At 47.6% G+C, this 20,286-nt stretch overlaps 1 protein-coding gene across 1 annotated transcript in view; it reads right to left on the bottom strand.

Annotated features, from left to right (window-relative positions):
* Positions 1-3,746: 3,746 nt before the first annotated feature.
* COL15A1 (collagen, type XV, alpha 1) overlaps positions 3,747-20,286 on the bottom strand; it is a 102,057-nt gene continuing 85,517 nt past the window's right edge. Inside the window, exons 32-42 of the mRNA XM_012638303.1 lie at positions 19,634-19,714; positions 19,155-19,204; positions 18,963-19,064; positions 17,988-18,132; positions 13,964-14,028; positions 12,468-12,596; positions 12,264-12,323; positions 11,453-11,512; positions 7,255-7,440; positions 5,837-5,952; positions 3,747-4,858 (exon numbers count right to left, since the gene is read on the bottom strand). Coding sequence (XP_012493757.1) covers positions 4,645-4,858; positions 5,837-5,952; positions 7,255-7,440; positions 11,453-11,512; positions 12,264-12,323; positions 12,468-12,596; positions 13,964-14,028; positions 17,988-18,132; positions 18,963-19,064; positions 19,155-19,204; positions 19,634-19,714 — 1,208 coding nt within the window. The 3' untranslated portion in view covers positions 3,747-4,644. The remainder of the gene's footprint in view (positions 4,859-5,836; positions 5,953-7,254; positions 7,441-11,452; positions 11,513-12,263; positions 12,324-12,467; positions 12,597-13,963; positions 14,029-17,987; positions 18,133-18,962; positions 19,065-19,154; positions 19,205-19,633; positions 19,715-20,286) is intronic.

The following is a 20,286-nucleotide window of genomic DNA, read 5'->3' as shown; positions in this document are numbered from 1 at the left end:
AGCATGGCACGTGCTCCTGTCAATCAGAAGGAATCCAGCCCTCATGTCAGGGCTGAGTCCTGGATCCCTTGCTGAGCCGGATGATAACATTTTAGTTGTCGGGTTATGGAGAGCAGGAGCAGGGTAGCCAGGGCACTTGGGGGCTTGGGACCGTGGATACTCACCAACAGCAGGCAGAGTTGTACCAGTGTGTACGTGCTGAGTCACAGCCCTGGGCTTGGAGATGGCAGAGCAACTAGATGCATTGGAAGACACCATCTAGCAAGGCTGGAGGAAGGACTCCCCACTGACCCCAGCCCAGCCCCTGCTGAGAGACACCTGGAGCAGGCCAAGGATGGTGAATCCTGAATGGATGGCCAGGATGCTGTTCTCAATGCTTCCAGTAAATTATCTCCATGGAGAGTAGCTTCCATTACTATCCCTATTTTAAAGACATGGAAACTGAGCTGCAGGGAAGGGTCGAGTGTAGGGGATGACTTTCAGTCACTTGGAGATTTTCGGTAACTTGCCTGCAATTACATGGCTAGTAGGTGGCAGAGCCAAAATTCAAGCTTCTCTACGCTCAACTGCCCTATAAATTGGAGTACAGGGTGGAAGGCAAAAGGGGAAAATCAGCCAGTGGCTATCTAAGAGTTTCGAGGAGGCTTAGTGGTGTCTTGGTGGCCCAGAAGCTCAAGGGGTAATCAGAGAAGTACATCCCCAGCTGCCAGGTTAGGGAGGAATCACACACAGGTGCTTGTCCCAGCTGGTGGAGTTTCTCAGGAGTAGGGCGTAGAGGAGATATGAAAAAGATTTGAAATAGCATGTGGCATTAGAACGGGCTTGGTACATTTGAAACGTGAGGACACCATGTACCTTTGTGCCTCCAAATCCAAACATGATCCTGAGTACAAAGTTATCATTCAAGAAATATTTGTGAATGGATGAATGAATGAACAAAAGGTCTGCTTGATCTTTCTTAAACATGGATCTGACCCCTATCTCTTACCCACTTAAAATCTTCCCAAGGTGCCCCACCAGTTGCAGGAAAAAGTCTAAGAATTCAAGCTCAGCATCATCTCACCTCTGCCTATCATCCACCACGATGCCCCCAACACTCAGCCTTCCCTGCTGCTGTGTGCTGTGTGCTGTGTGTGGTAGAGTCTATTTTCTTGGGTCCTACCAACCTTCTGTGCCCCTCTTTTCTGGTCATTGCAAACCCCCATTCATTTTGGGTGGAGGAATTTTTCCTTCTGCACAACTCATCTCTTGGGGGCAGGGGGCTGCCGATCACAGTCATGGGCACACGACACAAGTGGGACCAGTCAGAGTCCATTCCAGGAATTAATATAATCTCAGAGGGAAGAGGAAGTCTTCTCTTTCATCTGTGGCCACTCTCTGGGGTGATGAAATAACACAAGCCCAGAGCTGTCTGCAAACACCCCTGCCACATGAAGGAACCTTGTCCTCAGTTGGAGGAGAAAAGCCATATACAGAGAAAAGGAGAAGCTGGCCAGCCACACACACACACACACACACACACACACACACACACACACACACACACACACAGAGAGAGAGAAGAGGCAGACTAAGTTTTCATGCTGCCATGCCCCATTGCTTGAGTTTCTATGTCCCCCGTACGCCCCAGTTTCATGAGACAATACATTCCTTTTCTTTTCTGGCTTGTTAATTTGAGTTGTGTTTCCTTTATTGACTAACGCTCAGCCGCACTGGATTGCTGACAGTTGTCTCCTACTTACACCCCTTACAGGTCCAAGTGACACAGTGCAAGCCATATGAAGTCCAAAGGACACAGGAAATTTGAGGGCAGCTCCTGTGGCCCATTCTATTCCCTCAGTTTTTCTTCCAGCTATACTATGTGACCACGTCCAGGCTGGTGGGGGGATTCTCCCGGACCTTCTCCTTCATGCTCTCTGTCCCTCCCTCCATGCCTTCTCGACCCTTTGCTCCTTTGCACCCTCCAAAATCTGCCTCCTCATGGGGTCTGGGTTGGCAGCTGTTTCTGTCCCTCTGGTTTTGTTGTGGACAGGGGACTTTGGATGCTATAGGCTTCAGACCTTGAGGGTCTGCAATATGGATTCAGACCAAGTCCCCAAAAGACCTCTAGGACTATAGAGATTGCCCGCTTGTGGCAAATCTTCCCTCCCGTATCATGCTGAGACTGTTAGTTGGCTTCCCAGCCTTCAGATACATTCAAGACTTCCAGGCGTAGGGTAGAATGAAGGCTTGTGTCTCAATTGTGTGCAAGGTTCAGACATTAAACACATCAGGTGCTTAGAGGAGGAAGCATGAGAAAGGGCAGGCAGGTCCAGGGGGATGGAGGGTGGCCACTGGCAGAAGGCCCAGGCCAGCCCTGGAGTGGTGAAGGCTTTCCCGTGGACTCGCTCACCCACCAAGGGTCTGCAATACGGACCTGCAAGATGGGGCAATGCACAGATAGCACAGCCTGGCAGAGGAGTCTGTGTGGCTTGCCTAAGTGACATGAAGACACCAGGCTGATGGTCTCTGGCATGTGACAGGAAAGCTCAGTGAAGGCTCTTGAATGCCACGCCCAAGATTCCAATGGTCATTCTCAGAGTCTGAAAGGGGCTGGGAGTGGGTGATTCGGGGGCCCCTTTCGGGAAGGCCAGTCGTATTTCCTCCAGTGCATGAAGAGGCCTGGGCAGCCAGGCCATATCCTCAACGCCCTTTCCCGGGGTTAGTCTCTGGGTTTGTCTCCCCACCCCATCCTAGGCCCCCATCCCAGCCTGTCCCTTCCATGGCCCTGGGCCGTGTGGGCTCTAACTAAAACAGGCAGCTGCACTGCATGGCCTCAGGAGCCCTCTGTCCCCTTCCCCTGCAGCTCTTATCCATGCCAAGCACCCCCCACCCCATCACTCAAGGGGTGGGCAAGTCCTCAACAACCCACCTCTGGGGCTTTCCAGCCTATAACTGTCTTCATTCCACGACCCATTAGAACAATTCTCACTGCTCTTCCATTTATGAAGCCCCTAAGTGGAGGTTCTGAGCTGCTTTTTTTTTTCTTCGATTTCCTTCCTACTTCAAGGACTATGAGGGTGACTTCACTTTGCTGAGTTTCTGGCCAGCCCAGCTGAATGGGAGGAAATATCCCAGCATGCCTCTCGCCTGGCGATTATGTTTCTCCTATAGGGTCAGAGCAGGAGCCAGAGAGTCACAGGCGTGGAGCTGGGAGGGAGCAGAGGCAGCCTTGCACGGCGCCTCCTTGGGAAGATCTGGAGTGAGACAGACCCTGAGCCTGAAGCCAGCCCCGCCACTCGCCAGCGCTGTAACGTGGAACAAGTAACTTCATGACCCTCAACTGTTTTTTTTTCCTCATTTGTAAAGTGGAGGTAAAAATGCTCACCTTGCAGAGTCACTATGAAAATGAGATGGAATATATAATAAGTGTAATGTTTAACAACTGGGAGCTGATATTATGCTTGTCTTATCCCAACCTCATTGAGAGAGAGAGGCAGACTTGCCCAACGTCATACGCTGAGACAGTGGCAGACTCAAGTTCATCCTGTTTCCCAGTCTGGGGCTCTTCTGCCTGCCCCACACTGCCCCCGCCATGTGGGAGACAACAGGCAAGAGCAGATGGGCATGATGGGAAAATCTTTCTGTTCTCTGCTCATCGCCTGAGGAGAAGCACAAATGGCAGTGACAGGATTAGCAACCCCACCCCAGGTCAGCTTCCACATCAGTGAGGGAGAATAAAGGAGTGAGAGGGACAAAGTCAAACAGAAGAAAGTGCCCGGAAAAGATGTTTTTATGTTCACTTACATCGGAAAAAAAATCAAAGTACACAGCATGAAGATATATGTTTCTCAGAAAATTCATCTCTGTGAGCCTGTTTGTTTCAGTTGCAGTTATAGTTCAAGACTTCCCAAATGCAAGTCATAAAATCGTGGGGTGGGGGTGGGGAGGAGAGCCACCAAAGGAAAGTAGTAATTATGTGCTATTTCTTTTCTAGTTTCAGATAATTCGGAGTTTCAACTTTTCCGGCAAGTCAGAGTTATATAAACAGATGCCATACTAAAATATGATTGTGTAAAAATATAAAACTCCTAAAGCATGATCGCAATAATATTTTAGGGGAAAAAAACATTGAAGTCTGGTAATATCAGAAAGTACAAACAGGATCATTTGAGCAGTTCTGTTTCTCTGTAAGAATACCAGTTGCAAATGATGGATGTGTGGGAAAGAACAAAGCTTTCGGTCTGCACATAACTTAGAAAGGGGCAACATTTCTAAACGCTGACTTTGTAAGAAAACATGAAGGACATCTTAACACTCAACAACAATGGTTAAAAGGAGGAAGTAGCTTTCTGAAGGATGCAGTGGGCAGAGTGCCATGGCCTTTGTCTTCAACTTGCTCTTAACCTGTTCTGGGGTGTGTTCACTGCATGGGGTTTCCTACAGAATCTAGCACCGATAGATGGATCAGATTTTGTCTTTGATCTGAGTCCTTTATGTCTTCAGTTTTGAGTGTATTGAGGTATGTTTTCTTTGGTTGCTCTTATAACGAATGTGTAATTAAAAAAAACTGTAATATTTACAACACTTAAACATTTTAGATTTCAGTGTCAGCTCTTCACATAAGAAAAATCTGAAAACTCTTTAAGAAGCATCAGAAGGTTATTACTTCCTAGCATCTGTCATGAAACTGTTTTCGATGCACAGGACAATGAGCCTATTAGCGCAGCTGTATGTTTTCTGGTCCAGAATCTTCCCCGAGCTCAGCGGGGAGGCAAGTCCCGTGACGGCCATGTCCCCGGTTCGCCACGCTTCACAGTACTTATCCACGAGGCGGACCCCGTGGGGGCTGGAGCCGTGCCAGATGACCTTCTGGGGCCTAAAAAGTAATTTTGTCATGTTACTTTTTGAAATGACACTTCTCTGTGGTATATCTTGATAAGCAAAATTGGCATAAGTCTGGTGAATCAAGTCAAACTCCTTAACCTTCCACTGTCTGATGCCTCTCTGTCCTCACTGCTCTTGCCAACTTTCTGAACACACGATATACCCAGCTTGTAGTTATTTTCAAATCATATCCTCTGCTTTTGTGAATCTAAACCTCTGTTTATGAGGTCCCTTAGTCTGGAGTGGTCTCTCTTTCAACTCTAGACCGGTGGGTGACTCCTTTGAATCTTCCAAAGGCCAATAAATGCCTCCTCTTGCAGGAAGCCTTCTTTGATTCTTGCCCCTAAATCAAAATAAAAATGAATATTTCCTCTACACTCATATGTGTTTCTCTGCCTAATGATTATAACATTCTGTCTAGAATCACAGTTAGCCTGTGTCTCTGTAGACTGTGAGTCCTGTAAGGGTAGGGGCCATATAGGCCTATTATTGTCCTTCCAGGCCTGGTATCAGGCCTGGTATAAAGCAGACACCGAGGAAAGGTTTGCTGAGTTGTTCTATTCTGAAAAGCACACATAATTTTCAAAGATTTCAAATGCAACTCACAGTATCGAGTTACAGGATCACCAGGAGTTGCATCGCTTACCACTCATTCAGTGCCCAATGCATGCTGTACGTTTTCACACATATTCATTTTGCTTGCAGAACAATCCTATGGTATAGGTATGATTATCTTGCCCATTTGACAGGTAAGGCAGCTGAGGCTCAAAGAGTGGAAATGCCTTCTCCAAGGTCCCACATTGAGCTACTGGACCTGGGTCTCCTGACGCCAAGGACAGGGCTTTCCCCATGGCCCTGTGGCTTTGTGTTGGCAACATCCCAGAGGGCAGCTGATAAAGGCATGCGATTGTTAGGATGCCTCCTAAAACTGCCCAGCATATCATACCTGCGGGTTTCCGCCCTCACTTACCAAGAAGGATCTGTCATCACGTCTCGGCCATCAAAGGAGTAGATTGGAATGTGCGTGTTGAACTGACCTCCATGGCCAGCAAAAATCGAGTCCCAATTATTAAAAAGTACTTGGCCCTATAGAGACAAAATGCCACATTAGAATCATTGTACCATCAGCCTACAAATGGACTAGATATTTTTACTGATTCTCCAAAGCCCAGATGAGACCTCACATTGAAGTCCCCAGCCCCAGTCCCAGAGCCTGGACAGAGTAGAAACTCGAGCAATGTTTATAGTTTGATTTTACAACCCATCCTCGAACCCTTTTGCTTTTACTGTCTTATTTCTTGAGGCAATGCCTCTTATCATATGTGCGTACAATGCTCCTTCCCATCAAAAGCATATTTTAGGTCTTTCTTTTATTATTGTTATTTTAAAATTTTTGTGTACATGTGCTGAGCTTCTAATTTGTGCCTGATCTTGTGCCAGTCTACACTCTGGGTGATATGGAGACGAATCTCTTAGTCCTTTCCTGAAAGTGCCTAATCTCTTGTGGAGAGATCCAAGCACAAAAATAATTCCAGCGGGAAGTGCAGCAGATCCCTGGGAGAGGGGACAGAAAGTGCTGGGGATAGGGTCAGGGGGAAACTTGCAGCTCAAGGTTCCACACTGGAGTACTGGGGTTGCAGGGACTGAAGGGGCTGGAAGTGACCTTGAGAGCTAGTTAGTGACCAGGAGCCAGGATGTGTGTGAGTAGGAACAGAGCTCTCCCTCTGCAGCCTTGAAGGAGTCTGCTATTTCCATGGCATACTCGAGGGACCTTACCAGGCCCTGCCTTACCAGTAGATGGGGCACAAAAATAACTGCAGGGCTTTGGAAGCTTAGATGCTCAGAAAACACAAAACCAGGGTTCAGGACAAAGTGTCTCTGCCCTGGGACCAGTGTCCCCCAGCTGCTATCTGGTACCACTCAGCTGATACCCTCCGGAAGACGTCCTCAGGTGGGACCAATAGCCCCAGACACAGGAGTCAAGGAAACTAATGCTCATTTGCAGTGATTCAAGCAAACTGCTTTCTTCCTCTGAGCCTCAGTTTTCTTATCTGACAAACTAAGAAAAAAATTAACTCCTATTTTTATTGCAAGTACCTATTAAGAGTATAGATATAAAGTGTTTTGTAAACAAGCAAAAAGCCCTATATAAGCGAAAGAAGTTAATATTATTATTTCTCCTGTGTGCTCCAAGAGTCATGGACCATCCAAGCAGGAAGAAAACAGGCCCAGAGAGGGCAAATGACCTGTGCAAGGTGGCACAGCCAGTTGGGGGAGAGCTGGGCCTGGAGCCAGCAGTCTTCTGTTGATGTCATGGAACAGCCACTGCCCCAGGCCCTGCGGAGCCCAGTGCATCCAGAAGGCAGTGGGAACCGTACTTGTTTTTACCTTGAGGTTCACTATTGGAAGGCTGTGTCTCTCTGCTTTCCGCACGACTGTGGAGAGATCTTGCAAATGGGAGGATAAGAACGCTCGGTAGGTGGACAACAGTCCCGCAGCCCGGGCCTGCTGGAAGCACTGAAAGTCAGCTCGAATGTCCCCAGAAAACGGCATGTTCAGAGCAACCAAGTGAAGCTGAAAAAAGTGAGAGAAAGCAGAGTGCAGTTAGACTCACAGGCAAACTCCGACCCCCGTAAACATCTCACGTTCCTAAGAAGATCCTAGACTTTGTAGGCTGGGAGGCATGTGGAGGTCGTCTTATTCGACCTCTCCTTGACATTGGGATCGCAGTCTCTGTTTGACCACCTCCAGGGAGGGAGAGCTATGGTCTCCCAAAGCAGCCTGCTTCAGCTCTCTGAACAGCTCTAAGTGGTAGAAATTTCTCCCTTAGGTGAGAAAAACAAAACAGAATACTGCTCGGACCAAGTAAAGCACTTCGGAGATCCGAATAGATCTGAATTCAGCCTGCAGGCCGTATGGTTGAGACTTCTGGGGCCACCCTAGCTCAGTTTCCAGCAGGGTCCTGGATCCCAGAGCTTCCCCAAGCCATCTGCCTGCTGCCCTTTCTTCCATCTCCTGCGTGGGCCTGTGGCTGGTCGCGGGAGGGGCCCATGGAAAAGGCGTCAAAAGGAGAAGAACGTGACATGTATGATGAAGACTGCTGGGATAGACCCTCCTGGGACCTAGGAGTCTAGTAGCAATTCTAGCCTCACGTCCCTGCCATCTTGGTCAGCAGCCCAAACCAAAGCCATTCCGTAGCCTGTTTCTCCGCATATGCTCTCCCCAAACCCACCTCCCTCAATGGCCCTCTCCCCTAGCCCTTTCTACCACACACTCGGGAACACATTCTATAATCAAGGGACACGCATCCCCTCCTCTTCAATCGTGTCTCGGGGGTAGCTTTTATCTCATCCACTTAGAGCTGGGGAGGGCTGGTGCGGGACCTCGGCCCAAGTTGCCAAACAAGGAAACTGTTTTTAAATATCTTAAGCCAAAGGACATGAAAGGAGCCTCATGTGGTGAGGCAGGAGGTGGGCCAGACCTGAAGGAAGTCTCCGTGTGCTGCGCAGGCCTGCCACGGTGGCCTTCTCCTTCTCAAGCTTCCAGCCGGATGGCCACAGCTAGCCATGAGCTAGTGTCCAGGCTGCCCCACACAGTCCTGGCGTGTCTCTGGACACTGTTCTCCATGCACCACCCCCTCCTTCCCTGTCTCCTGCACAGGACAGACGCCCAGCCTGCCACCTCCCTCACTCTCTCTGTCTTTATTCATCCCGGGTTCTGTCTTGATCACCACCGAGACAGAGGTCACCACCCCCACCTCCCACCTGCCCCACCCCTCCCCAAACTGAGGCTTCCCCACCAGGCCTTGCAGGGGCTCCACATTCCCTCCGTTAGGATGGGAGGGGGCTTCAGCATGCTGCCGACTCACCACCACCACCTGCAGGCCACCAGACTTCTACCTACACACACACACACACACACCCACACCCTGGCCCTCTGATGCCCCTGCCATTGGCTACACTACCCCTACCCGGTCTTCCTCCTTCTCGTGCATCTGGAGTCTCTGACACCTGAGGGAAGAGGCCTGTGGTCTCATCACCCTGCAACCAGTGCACTTCTGGGGCTACATCAAAGGGCATTCATGAGAGGCCTTGATGGAACAAGCCTTCCCCAGTGTCAGCAGCCACCTAAGAAAGGTACGGGGCATGGCCAGGAGTGGTGGCTCACGCCTATAATCCTAGCACTGGGAGGCTGAGGCAGGAGGATCACTTGAGACCAGAAGTTCAAGGCCAGCCTGAGCAAGAGTGACACCCCGTCTCTACAAAAAATAGAAAAATTAGCTGGGCATGGTGGCGTGCACCTTTAGTCCCAGCTACTCGGGAGGCTGAGGCAAGAGGATCCCTTGAGCCCAGGAGTTCGAGGTTGCAGTGAGCTGTGATGACACTATAGCACTCTAGCCCGGGTGATAGACAGAGACCCTGTCTCAAATAAATAAATAAATAAAAGGTATGGAGCAAGTGCAGGGCGTCCCCACCAAGCCTCTAATCCCACCCCCTCCACTTCTCCTTCAAGGAGATACGGAGAAATGTCTGCAGTTATGGCTGTTTCTGAATGGCGAGATCGGGGGCTTTGGGGCTCTCATGTTTGTAGTTCTCTAACTGTTGGATCATTTTTATAACGAATGTGTATCACTTTTATGAAAACAATAATGTTTTAACGATCAAAATGTTAAAATGGTTGTTTTGTGGGTAGTTGCAATTTTGGTAAAATTATAGGTAAGTTACTATTTTCTTCTCCATTCTTTTTATGTGTTGTCAAAATTTTCTGTAATGAATATGTATTACTATTGCATTTACAAAATACTATAAAAAATTCTTTAGCAACTGCTCTAACTTCTTTGGGGGCTTTTGAAGGGTTACCTGCACTCACTTCTTCCTTCCCTCACCTCCTGTTTACTCCTCAACCAACTAGAATCTTCTTGGCCACCGAAGTGCTGTGCTGTAGTTTCTAAATTTGAAGGATACCTTTTAGTTCTTGTTATGGATGTCCTGGCAGCCCCGGACACTGCTGGCTACTGCCTTGCTTGGCATTCTTCCTTACTCTCTGGCTATGGCTTCCTGGTTTCCTTCTCGTATCTCTCCTGCCAGTTCCCTTTCGTTTTTATTCCACACAGTCCCATCCCTGTTCACTGCACAGGTTCACTCTCAGGGTTCCTACCGCCCCTGTGACAACCACATGGCTCATCTCCAGGCTGGATCCCACTGCTGGGTTTCACACCTCAAACCCTGTCCCTATCTGGTAGTCTCCACGCAGGTTTCCTCCGGGCACCTTGGACTCACCATGCTCCAAAGGAGTTCCCCTGTGGTGAACAGCGGCAGTACAGGAAACATGTTTCTGATGTCTGCCATGTCCATGTCTGGCTATTGGAAAGTGCCCCCATAGTCCTTGCTACAAGGAGTGGCCTTAGGCCTTCAACCTCATTCTCCTGGCTACCCTTGATTGGGCAGGGAGTGGGCAATTGACCCAAGAGAGACCATATAGACTATCTCTCCCAGGACTCTGAACTGAGCCAGGTAGTATTGGGCTCAGCAGCTGTCGGATCACAGAGTGGGGGCCAGAACCAGTGTCAGGGCAACCCAAAGCTGTGTGCAAGCTCTCGTAACCTATTACGTATGTTGGGTGCGAAGAAAGACCCTTGTAAAAGACGGTCTGCAGAAATAGTAGACTAATGGCATTCTTTCTTGCCATTCAGCTGAGTTCCATGAGGTTCCTGCAATGATCTGAACAAGATTTCTACTTAAGCTAGCAAAGGAATAGAATGAGAGCTTCTAATCTCTACAACAAGATGGTCTCTGGAAAGGAAACTGTCGCCACTCCACCACCCCTGCAGAAACCTGCGCATCCTTTCTGACCTCTCGCATCCTCACTGCCCCATATCCAGCCAATGATCCAATCTGTCACTCCTGCCACCTTCGTGTCTCTCCAGTCTGCCTACTTTTCTACATGCTCACTGCTGAGAAAGCACGGGAGCCACCTCACTGGCCTTCAGACCCCTGCTCATGTCCCCTCTGATCCATCTGACACTATAACGAAGGAAATTTCTGAAATGCCGATCTTATCATAACTTTCTCCTGCTTTACAGCCTCCAGTAGCTCCCCAGGAAAACGTCAAAGTACTCAGCTTGGCTTGCAGGCTCTTGTTGACTGGCGCTTGCCCTTGCCCTTGCTCTTGCTGACTTCTGCAAACTAAACTTCTTCCTCTTCTCCTTGAGCTTTACTCCTTCAGCCAGACTGAAACACTTGCAGTTATAGTACTGCACAGCGCTTCCCCTCGGCTCCCTCTGTTCCATCTTCCTTCTGCCTGGAATCTACCCTCTTTCTCCAACCTGGCTCACTCCTGAACCCAACTATCCTTTAGGTCTTACTTAGAGATCACCTCCTCCAGGTAGACTTCTTTGGCCTTCCTTGTACCCCCAGCACCCTGTGTTTGCCTCACCCAAACAACTCGGCACACAATTGCATTGTAACTCTCTTGCTTTTGTTTGCCTCTCTTGCTAGCCACACGCACCTTGACGGTGGGGACCGTGCACTAGCACGGGGCCTAGCACATAACAGACACACAGAGTCAGTGCAGAAATCATACTTACAGCAGGCTTCTCGTAATTGGCACTTGAATGAGGGTTCAGTGGAGGCTGAGGGTGATGGGGCTGTTATGTAAAAGAGGAAAAGAAAGAGATCTGAATATGCATTCGATCTGTTTTGCAGAGATGGTGAGGTGCAAGTGCAAAGTTTCTTTCTTTCTGTTGTTTTTTTCCTAGAACTGCTACATGGTGGGCAGCAAGTACAATGTTCCTCGAAAAGATACTTTAAATAGTTTGTCATTGTCTCTAACTGTGACTCTGAACTGTGAAGAGATTCAGGCTCAAATGAAAAAGTCATCCTCAGAAAGGGAAGGGATGTTCTCAAGACTTTGAAAATGAGCACTGAACCAAAAAAGCAGAAGACCAATGGTGAAAAACCAACCATCACTTAACAGAGATAGCCACCTCTTCAAAGTCTCAGTTTCCTCATCTATAAAATGGGTACCTGCCTCAAAAGGCTGCCTGTAGGGCTAAAAGATGGATGTCAGTTGGCCATGTTCTCATAAGACAGAGAGTGTTACAAAATTAAAGGAATCTTCTCGATTACTTATGCCAAACAATGATTCCACAGATGAATAAATTGAGGCCAAGAGAGGGGAAGCCACTTGCCCAGGAGGATTCAGGTACTACATGGGAACAGCAGGCCTCCAGCCTCTGGGTCCAGTTCTGTTGGCGCCTAGTAACTTCTGGGTTTCCACCAGATACTAAACCATGCACAGCTGGCTGTCCAGTTGGAGAGCATGAGCTGGAGACCAAGGGGGACTCTGGAAACCCTGATGAATGAAGGAATGAGCCACAGAGCAGGGAAACTACTCACGTTGCTGGAAAGTGCAGGCGGTGGAGGGATGTCGGCAGGAAGGGGGATCAGTTCTCCCAGCTTTAAGGAAAACAGTACATTGAAATGAAACATCAACTAGAAACTTGGCTTATTTTCAAAGCAGAAAAATGGCATTTACAGGAGTAGATGATTATTTTTAGAGGGTATCTGGAGGCAGTTTGTTAAAGGAAGTTTAGGAATTACCTGTAATTTTTTCCAGCCATCTCTAACGCGAATGAAAAACTCAGTGCTGTCCCTAAGGTAGATGAACGTTCCCTCTATAACCAAATGTGCTTTCTGCAGCATGTCGTCCATGTTGCTGAAGGTCGTAACCTGTCAGATCATGCAAATTCCAAACACCACTGTTATCCTCAGAGCAAGGGGACAATTTGACAAACTGGCCTCTTTGTACAGTCAACTACGAACCACCCCTCACGTTCAGTAACAAGGCTTATTGTGCCATACAGAGATGGAGATATTCACCAATAACTAAAGGGCATCCTTTTTGATAAAACAAAAACATGTATTACTTGGAAACACAAATCTAAATTCTAATAAATGAATTAAAACAAAAAAGGTAACATTCTGTGAGTACAAAAACATTTAAAAATTGTCAACAGAGTTGTCTTTGTTGGGTTTGACATTGGCAGAATCATGGGTAAGTGCTGTCCCTTCCATTTTTTGAAGCTGCGTGCGGTCCCGACATTGTTAAGTGTTAGTGATGTCACTTCATGCTACTCTTTGAGGAATTTCAAATCTATTTCCATTTGGAGTTAGAAATGCAAGCAAGTGAGCAACTATACTTAGGTATTAAATCTTTTTGGTCTAGCTGTGTAGTTACAATACGAAATACACAATACAAAATGAGGGTTTGTAATTTCTCTGCCTAGAACGCTGCCAAAGATTAGACAGTCACTTGATATATCTAGGAGCAGATACAGACGCTGCAAAAATCCATTGAGTAGCATCAAATCTCAAAGAAACATCAGCTAAGAGAGTTTTTATTTTTCATTTTCACTAAGAAAGATGATAAAAAATTAATTTTCACTTAGCCTTGAAGATAATGGCTTTGTGCATCCAAATGGCTTAGAAGTTCCCCCAGAGGAACCAAATATCAAAATTCTATCATTGGCTGGACAGTTTTCTCTTTTGGCAGCCAAATTTTCCGACTAAAATCCGACTAACAAAGATCAAAGAGCATTCTTAGGACTCCTGACATCCTTGTGAGGTATTTGTCCAGCTTTTGTGCCTTCTAATGATCCTGGTGTGCCATACCTTGTTCCCAAGTGCTGCAGAGAGACAAATGTACAAGAGACATCCTTTGGCAGAAGAGAGAAGGCTGAACTACCCAGGTAAATATGACCAGCACAAGGACCTGTTGTGATACTGTTTACACTCTTGGGCTGATGTTTTTTGATATAATATTATATGATTGGTTTTTGTTATAGCTTAGTCAATTAAAGATTTGAAGGGTAGAACTTAAATAATAAATGATTTTGTTTCTCATATAATAACAAGTGACACGTATTAAGTCATCTGACATCTATAATAAATTCCCTCTACTCTTTGTGGAATTGCACCAATTCTACTGTCGTGGAGGCTAATCCCGAAAGAGAACCAGGCCCTAAACGCTGCAGCCAGAGTTGTAAGTAAATCCAACCAAAATGGAATGACGAATACACATGGATAATGACACTGACCAAGTTTCTGGATCCGGGAAGCCCTGGCTGTCCTGGAGGGCCTGGTGGGCCTGGAAGGGCCACAGCTACGACAAAGCAGAAAAGAGAAGTTACAAGAACTGCCCTCTCTGAAAAATGCCTCAGGTGTCAGCTGGTCACCAGAGCGAAGCGTTTACAACCCCATTCACAGTGCTACCAAGCATCCCAGCTTGCAGCTGCATCTTGGTGGTCTGGACCCAGCATATGACTCAGGCCATATGGACTGGTTAGAGGAAGAGCTGGGATTCTTTGACTGTCCCCCTGGATCAAGCCATGCCTAAGACTTTTCATCATTATAAGTGAATAAATTCCTTTTGTGGTTGTAGTTTGTGAAAGCCAGTTTGAATTCTTTGTCACTTACATCCAAAAATATCCTGACTCATACAACTTACTTCACCCAAGAGACAAGCATGTGACTACCAAACAGGAAGCAAGCCCAGAAAGAGGAAGAGAAGGTGCTAGGCAGTGGAAGGGGGCCAGAGTGGTATAGGGACAGCAGCCCTGGCCTTGGGGCCAGAGACATGGACTCAAGTCCCCAGCTTGTTAATTCCCTGTTATGTGGTCTTGAGGAGAGAGCGAGCTCTCTGAACCTATTTCCTCATCTGCAAAATGTAAACAGGCAATTCTTCTTCACTGGGCTGTGGTGAGAACTTACTGCTTTGCAAATTGTACAGCGTTCGACCAGGAGCTCTTAGCTTTTGAAGAGTCACAGTGCCCTTAAAAATCAGAAAAAGGCTATTGCCCTCTTCCCTTGACAAATGCACACACTCCATTCTAAAAAAAACGTTAGTGGGCTGACAGATTCCTGAGGTACATGCTCGCACTGTTTAGCAGTCCGTGATTCCCCAATTGCAAAGCCCTTACTCTAGGAAAACATAAAGGGTTATTACAACTATTCCTTTGTTCTTCGTCTGTCTCTCTAATTCCCTGCACCCTGCCCTCAAATCTGCAAACCTCTTGGCAGAGTTAAGGATGTCCTTACAAGTTCTGGTAAAATTATACGATTCTTTAGGTCACCGCAAGTCTTCAGTTCCAAATAGGACTTGAACACCCATACCTAGGTGGTAAATAAACATCCAGTGGATAAAGGGTCAGAGGACTTGGACTTAGATCCCAGCCATGCCTCCCATGAGTATTAGTGACCTTGGGAAAGTCTCTTAACCTCTGTGAGCTTCGGTGTCTTCATCCATGGGATGGATTCTATAATACCCATTTCCTCCCCCTCCCAGGGTTGCTGTGAAGATGACATGGGGTAACAGCTATGAAAGTGTTTTGTGAACTGTGACTCGCCACCATACATTATGTGAGGGGCGACGCTTGTTCAATGCAGCAAGGCATCCTGGGTCCCTCTTGTGCAGTGCTGCCATGGACGACAGATCCTCTGCATCCTGCACTCACCCTGTTGCGTGCCTCCACCTCCTGCCACCCTCCTCCTCCCTCAAGGCTGTGGGGCACCTCTGGTTTTATCCGCCCAGCCCCTTCTTCCTTTGCAGGATCAGTACCCTCCTCCTCTTCTCTTAGGATCTTCCCCTTCACCTCTGCAACCATTTGGTTCCAGAAAGAGATACCATGTTCTCATGTGATCCTACCTCCTGGCCACAGGTGATCTGTCCAAGGTTGGGAACCTGGCCCAACACAGCCAGTCAGAATCCTTCCCAGGGACTTGCCCCACCCCAGGACTTTTCAGACTAAAACTGAGAAAGAACTTCAAGATTTTGAGCTGACAGTAGACACTGTAAGTTGTCAGTAACCATATTTCCCACCATGCAGAGGATGTGGTCTGTGGTGAGGAAGCATGAAACTGGCATACAGAGAGAAGCTGAGAAAAAGATGGCCAGAGAGTCCTGGCAGGGGTGAGTCCTTGGTTCTGGCTGTTCCTGAGGTCCAGCCGCATGTCCCCCCTTCCCATGAGTTGATTGTCCACTCCCTCCTTCACATCCAGTGAATTTCCCTTGGAGCTACTTTGAGTTATGTTTCTGTCACTTGCAGCCAAAGATCCAAGGCTAAGCCAGATACAGTGGCTCATGCCTGTCATCCCAGAACTTTGGGATGCCCAGGTGGCAGGAACACTTGAGGCCAAGAGTTAGAGACCAGCCTGGGCAACAAAGTGAGATCCCGTCTCCACAATAAACTTTAAAAATTATCCAGGCATGGCTAACAGCTTTAGCTGTAGTCCTAGCTACTTGGGAGGCTGAGGCACAAGGATCGCTTGAGCCCAGGAGATGGAGGCTGCAGCGAGCTATGATTGTGTCACTGTGCTCCAGCCTGGGTGACAGAGTAAGACCCTATTTCTTAAAAAAAAAAAAAGAGAGAGAGAAAAGAAAAGAAAGAGATCCAAGCCCAAGTCAAAGCCCCAGCCCCAAAGTCACTTCCTTTGTAAAGCTCTCCCTGAGCCCCAGAGTCTGTAGGTCTCTTCCCAGGTGTGCTTCCACCATGCCTGGCTCATGCCAATCTTTAAAAAAAAAAAAAAAAAAGAGAGAGAGAGAAAAGAAAAGAAAGAGATCCAAGCCCAAGTCAAAGCCCCAGCCCCAAAGTCACTTCCTTTGTAAAGCTCTCCCTGAGCCCCAGAGTCTGTAGGTCTCTTCCCAGGTGTGCTTCCACCATGCCTGGCTCATGCCAATCCGAACAACAAAAAAGCACACAGTTATGCAATCATTGCTACTATTTCTTCCACCATGGGCATAGTGGAAATAACACAGGCTTTGGAGCTATACTGATCTGGGTCCTAATCTTGTTTGTGTCACTTATTAGCTGTGTGAGCTTGGAAAGGTTCCTAATGTCTCTGGGTCTCACTTTCCTGACCTGTAAAATGGAGATGCTAATACTTTTCTTGAAGGGTTGTTGTGAGAATTCAATAAAATACTGTAGTAAAATGATTAGCAAAATGCCTGGCACTTGATAAATGCTCAATAAATGGAGGTTTTTAAAATTTCACCCATTTTGCATTTGAGGAAGCGAGGCTCCAAGGGGTGAAAAGATTTTTACATAGAGAATTACAATCAATGCTGGTCCTTAAAGGAGGTTCTTAAGTCCCTAAGGCATTGACAAAGCAGCAAGGAAGTTTCCACCCACACACGAAAAGATGAACAGCACCATTAGTCATTAGGGAAATGCAAACCCAAACCACAACGAGATACCACTTCACATGAACCCATTAGGATGGCTGAAAAGAAAAGATATAACAAAGATAATAATCCTGGTGAAGATGAAGAGAAACTGGAACCCTCATACACCATCGGTAGGAATGCAAACTGCTGTGGCTCCTTTGGAAACCAGTTTGTCAGTTCCTCAAAAATGTAAACATAGAGTTACCATATGAGGTTACTCTACGTTTCGCTCCTAAGCATATACCCAGGAGAACTGAAAACACACGTTCATACGAAAACTTGAACACGAATGTTCACAGCAGCATCATTCATATAGTCAAAAAGCAGAAACAACCCAAATGTCCGTGAACAGATTAATGAATAAACAAAATGCACATCCATACAATGAAACATTATTGGGCCATAAATAAAAAGAAGTACTGATACATGCTACGCCGTGGATGCACCTTGGACACGTTATGCCAAGTGAAAGAAGCCAGAAACAAAGGGCCAGATATTGTATGATTCCATTTATGTGAAATGTCCAGAATAGGCAAATCCAGGGGCAGAAAGTAGATTAGTGGTTGCTAAGATCTGGGGGAGGAGTGGGGAAGAGTGGAAAGACAGTGACTGCTAATGGGACAAAATTTCTGATGTGATGAAAATGTTCTAGAATTAGACAGAAGTGATGGCTGCATGCCCTTGTGAATATATTAAAAACGACTGAATTGTACACTTTAAATGGGTGAATTTTATGATGTGTAAATTATATCTCAATTAAAAAAAAGAAAAGAAATAAGGCTGCATCCTGGAAGCAGCCCTCTGTTAGACAGTGTGGCTGTGACACATGACCCAGACACAGTGACCCCGGGCACACTAGTAGAGGCAGCATGAGTGACCACTATGCTCACAGAACTAACCTGCTCCCAGGATAGCTGGAGGTCCTGGTGGTCCCGGGGGTCCTGGTGGCCCAGGGGCACCAGGTCTTCCAAAGCCAGGTGGCCCAGGCAGGCCAGGTACACCTGGGGGTCCTTGGGGCCCGATGACAGTCTCCCCTTTCTGGCCCTGTCAAGGCAAGTGCACAGTAAGAATAGAGAAAGCACCATTCATCACTAGAAGTCCCATCTAGTCCTTTCATGGGGACATCTGTAAGAAAGCAATAAATGCCAGCTGTTGTTACTGTTATCCTCAATCTTGGCACAATTCAAGGGGGAGTGAGGCCTCAAGGGCAGCAGCCCCGTCACCATGTTGAATGATGCAACGGAGAACCCCAGCGAGCCCTGGAGTCAGAAGGGACCTTGGAGACCACCTAGTCTAGACTTTGTACTTTACAGATGAAGAAACTAAGGCCTAGAGAGGAAAAGGACTTGCCCAAGATCACAAAGCAAAAGAGAGGCCCAGCTAGAAGTCAAGCCCTGATCCTGGCTTTACTGGTTCTACCCTCGTGGTAAGCTCTGGAACCAAAGGTCAATGATCCGGCCATATACTCATTGGATCTCATCCTAGGAAGACCAAGCCTATTTAGGAGTGTCTTCTTTGGTAAAATTTCAGAAGAATCAAATAGCTCCTCTAAAAATATCTCCCTCACCTTCCATTCCGCATCCATTATCTGATGTGCTTACTATTAATAACATTTTGTGTTGAGCAAATTTTCCACCATTTACATGAATAATGCAGTGTGCTTAGTGGCCTGGAAGTTACCTAACTGCACATAGCCTTGCCCACCTCACTTCCCTCCCAGCCAATCATGGGGAGAGCTGGCCAATCCCCAAGTCCTGCCTCCAGCTCAGAGCACAATGACTAACCCTCAACTCCTCAACTGCCTACTCCTTCTGGGGGCTTCAGGGAGGGGCGCAAGCCCACAGAGAAGATGACTTGGAGGGGCTTCTACTCACGGCCAGGCCTGGGTTTCCTGGCAGGCCTGGAGGCCCAGACACAAAGAAGTTATCGTTAGAGTCTCCTTTTTCTCCTTTGAACCCCCTGTCTCCATTCTCCCCCTGGAAGCAGAGAACATGGGGATATTTCAGGAGGAGTAGGGTGAACTTGGTCTCTGACATAAAGCCAGGGCATCAGAAACACATACTCACCTTCAAGCTATTCAGAAAATGTCTCAGGTAAGCCGGATCAACTGGAGGACCTGAAAAAGAAATACCTCTTAAAATTCATGATCATAGTTTCAGAAATTTAAAAACACAAGTGTCCAAGTTGACCACCATGGTTATTTCGCAGTGGACATGACCTTGCATTGGGTTAGCTCACAGGGTCGACTCTGGGCTCAGAGGCAGAAACAGGTCCTGGTCTGGGCCCAGCAACCCAGACATTATGGGGTCCTGGGTGAGTCCCCAGCCCACTTTGGGCCTCGTTTTGCACACGAAATATGAACAATTGAAAGTTCTGGTCGCTCTTGACAATGCTCCATCTTGGACACGCCGGGCCCATGACTGGGTCTCGCTAGACCTCAGTGGAGCCGTGGTCAGGGTGGTAACATGATTAGTCTCACTCTTGCTCAGCTGCACGTCTCAGGAGCAAAAGCCAAAGTCGAGATCTAGCACAAGGGCTGGAGTACCTGGTGGTCCCTGGGCCCCCTGATCGCCTTTTTCTCCTTTTGTGCCGGGAAGACCCCAGGATCCTTTTTCTCCTTTAACACCTGCCACCAAACACATACATTTAAGAAAAATGGTGAAAAATCGCCTTCATTTTACATAAAACCTTTCTGAGACAAGTTTTCAAACTCAGCTCCTTTAGCAAAGTTTACTCAAACGCTTACTGAGAATTCAGCAGGTACAAAATCCTTTGCTAAATGATGCAGAGGGTGGAGGCAGATGCATTAGATACATTCCTGACCTTGAAAAGCTCGGTCTGGCGGGGGAGACAGATGCAGCTCACAGCACGTAAGGCATGAAACATGTGCTGTCGTTGAGGTGCTAGCAGAGCACCACGGGGGCCCAGCAGGGGCTACGACGGACTTTCGCTCAGGCGTTTCCATGCGTGTGGACTGAGGCTCCGCACCAGCTCAGTCTTTCTCATCTCACCGAGGTTTGTGAGGCACGGTGGCCATATGGGGAGGAGAGGGACCTCCCAGGAGTGCCTGCACAGGACAACTAAGGGTGCTAAGTACCCCACTTACAACGCGGGGAGCATGCCAACTGTGTGGTGGTGCACCTCCCTGCAGGACTAGTGGGAACACCGTTTCTGCAGGACTGGCAGGACTGGCCTCCG

Source organism: Propithecus coquereli, unplaced genomic scaffold, assembly GCF_000956105.1.
Source record: "Propithecus coquereli isolate 6110/MARCELLA unplaced genomic scaffold, Pcoq_1.0 Scaffold128, whole genome shotgun sequence".
Taxonomy (NCBI): domain Eukaryota; kingdom Metazoa; phylum Chordata; class Mammalia; order Primates; family Indriidae; genus Propithecus; species Propithecus coquereli.
The sequence above is the reverse complement of the archived record's forward strand: the minus strand, read 5'-3'. Positions and strand labels throughout refer to the sequence as shown.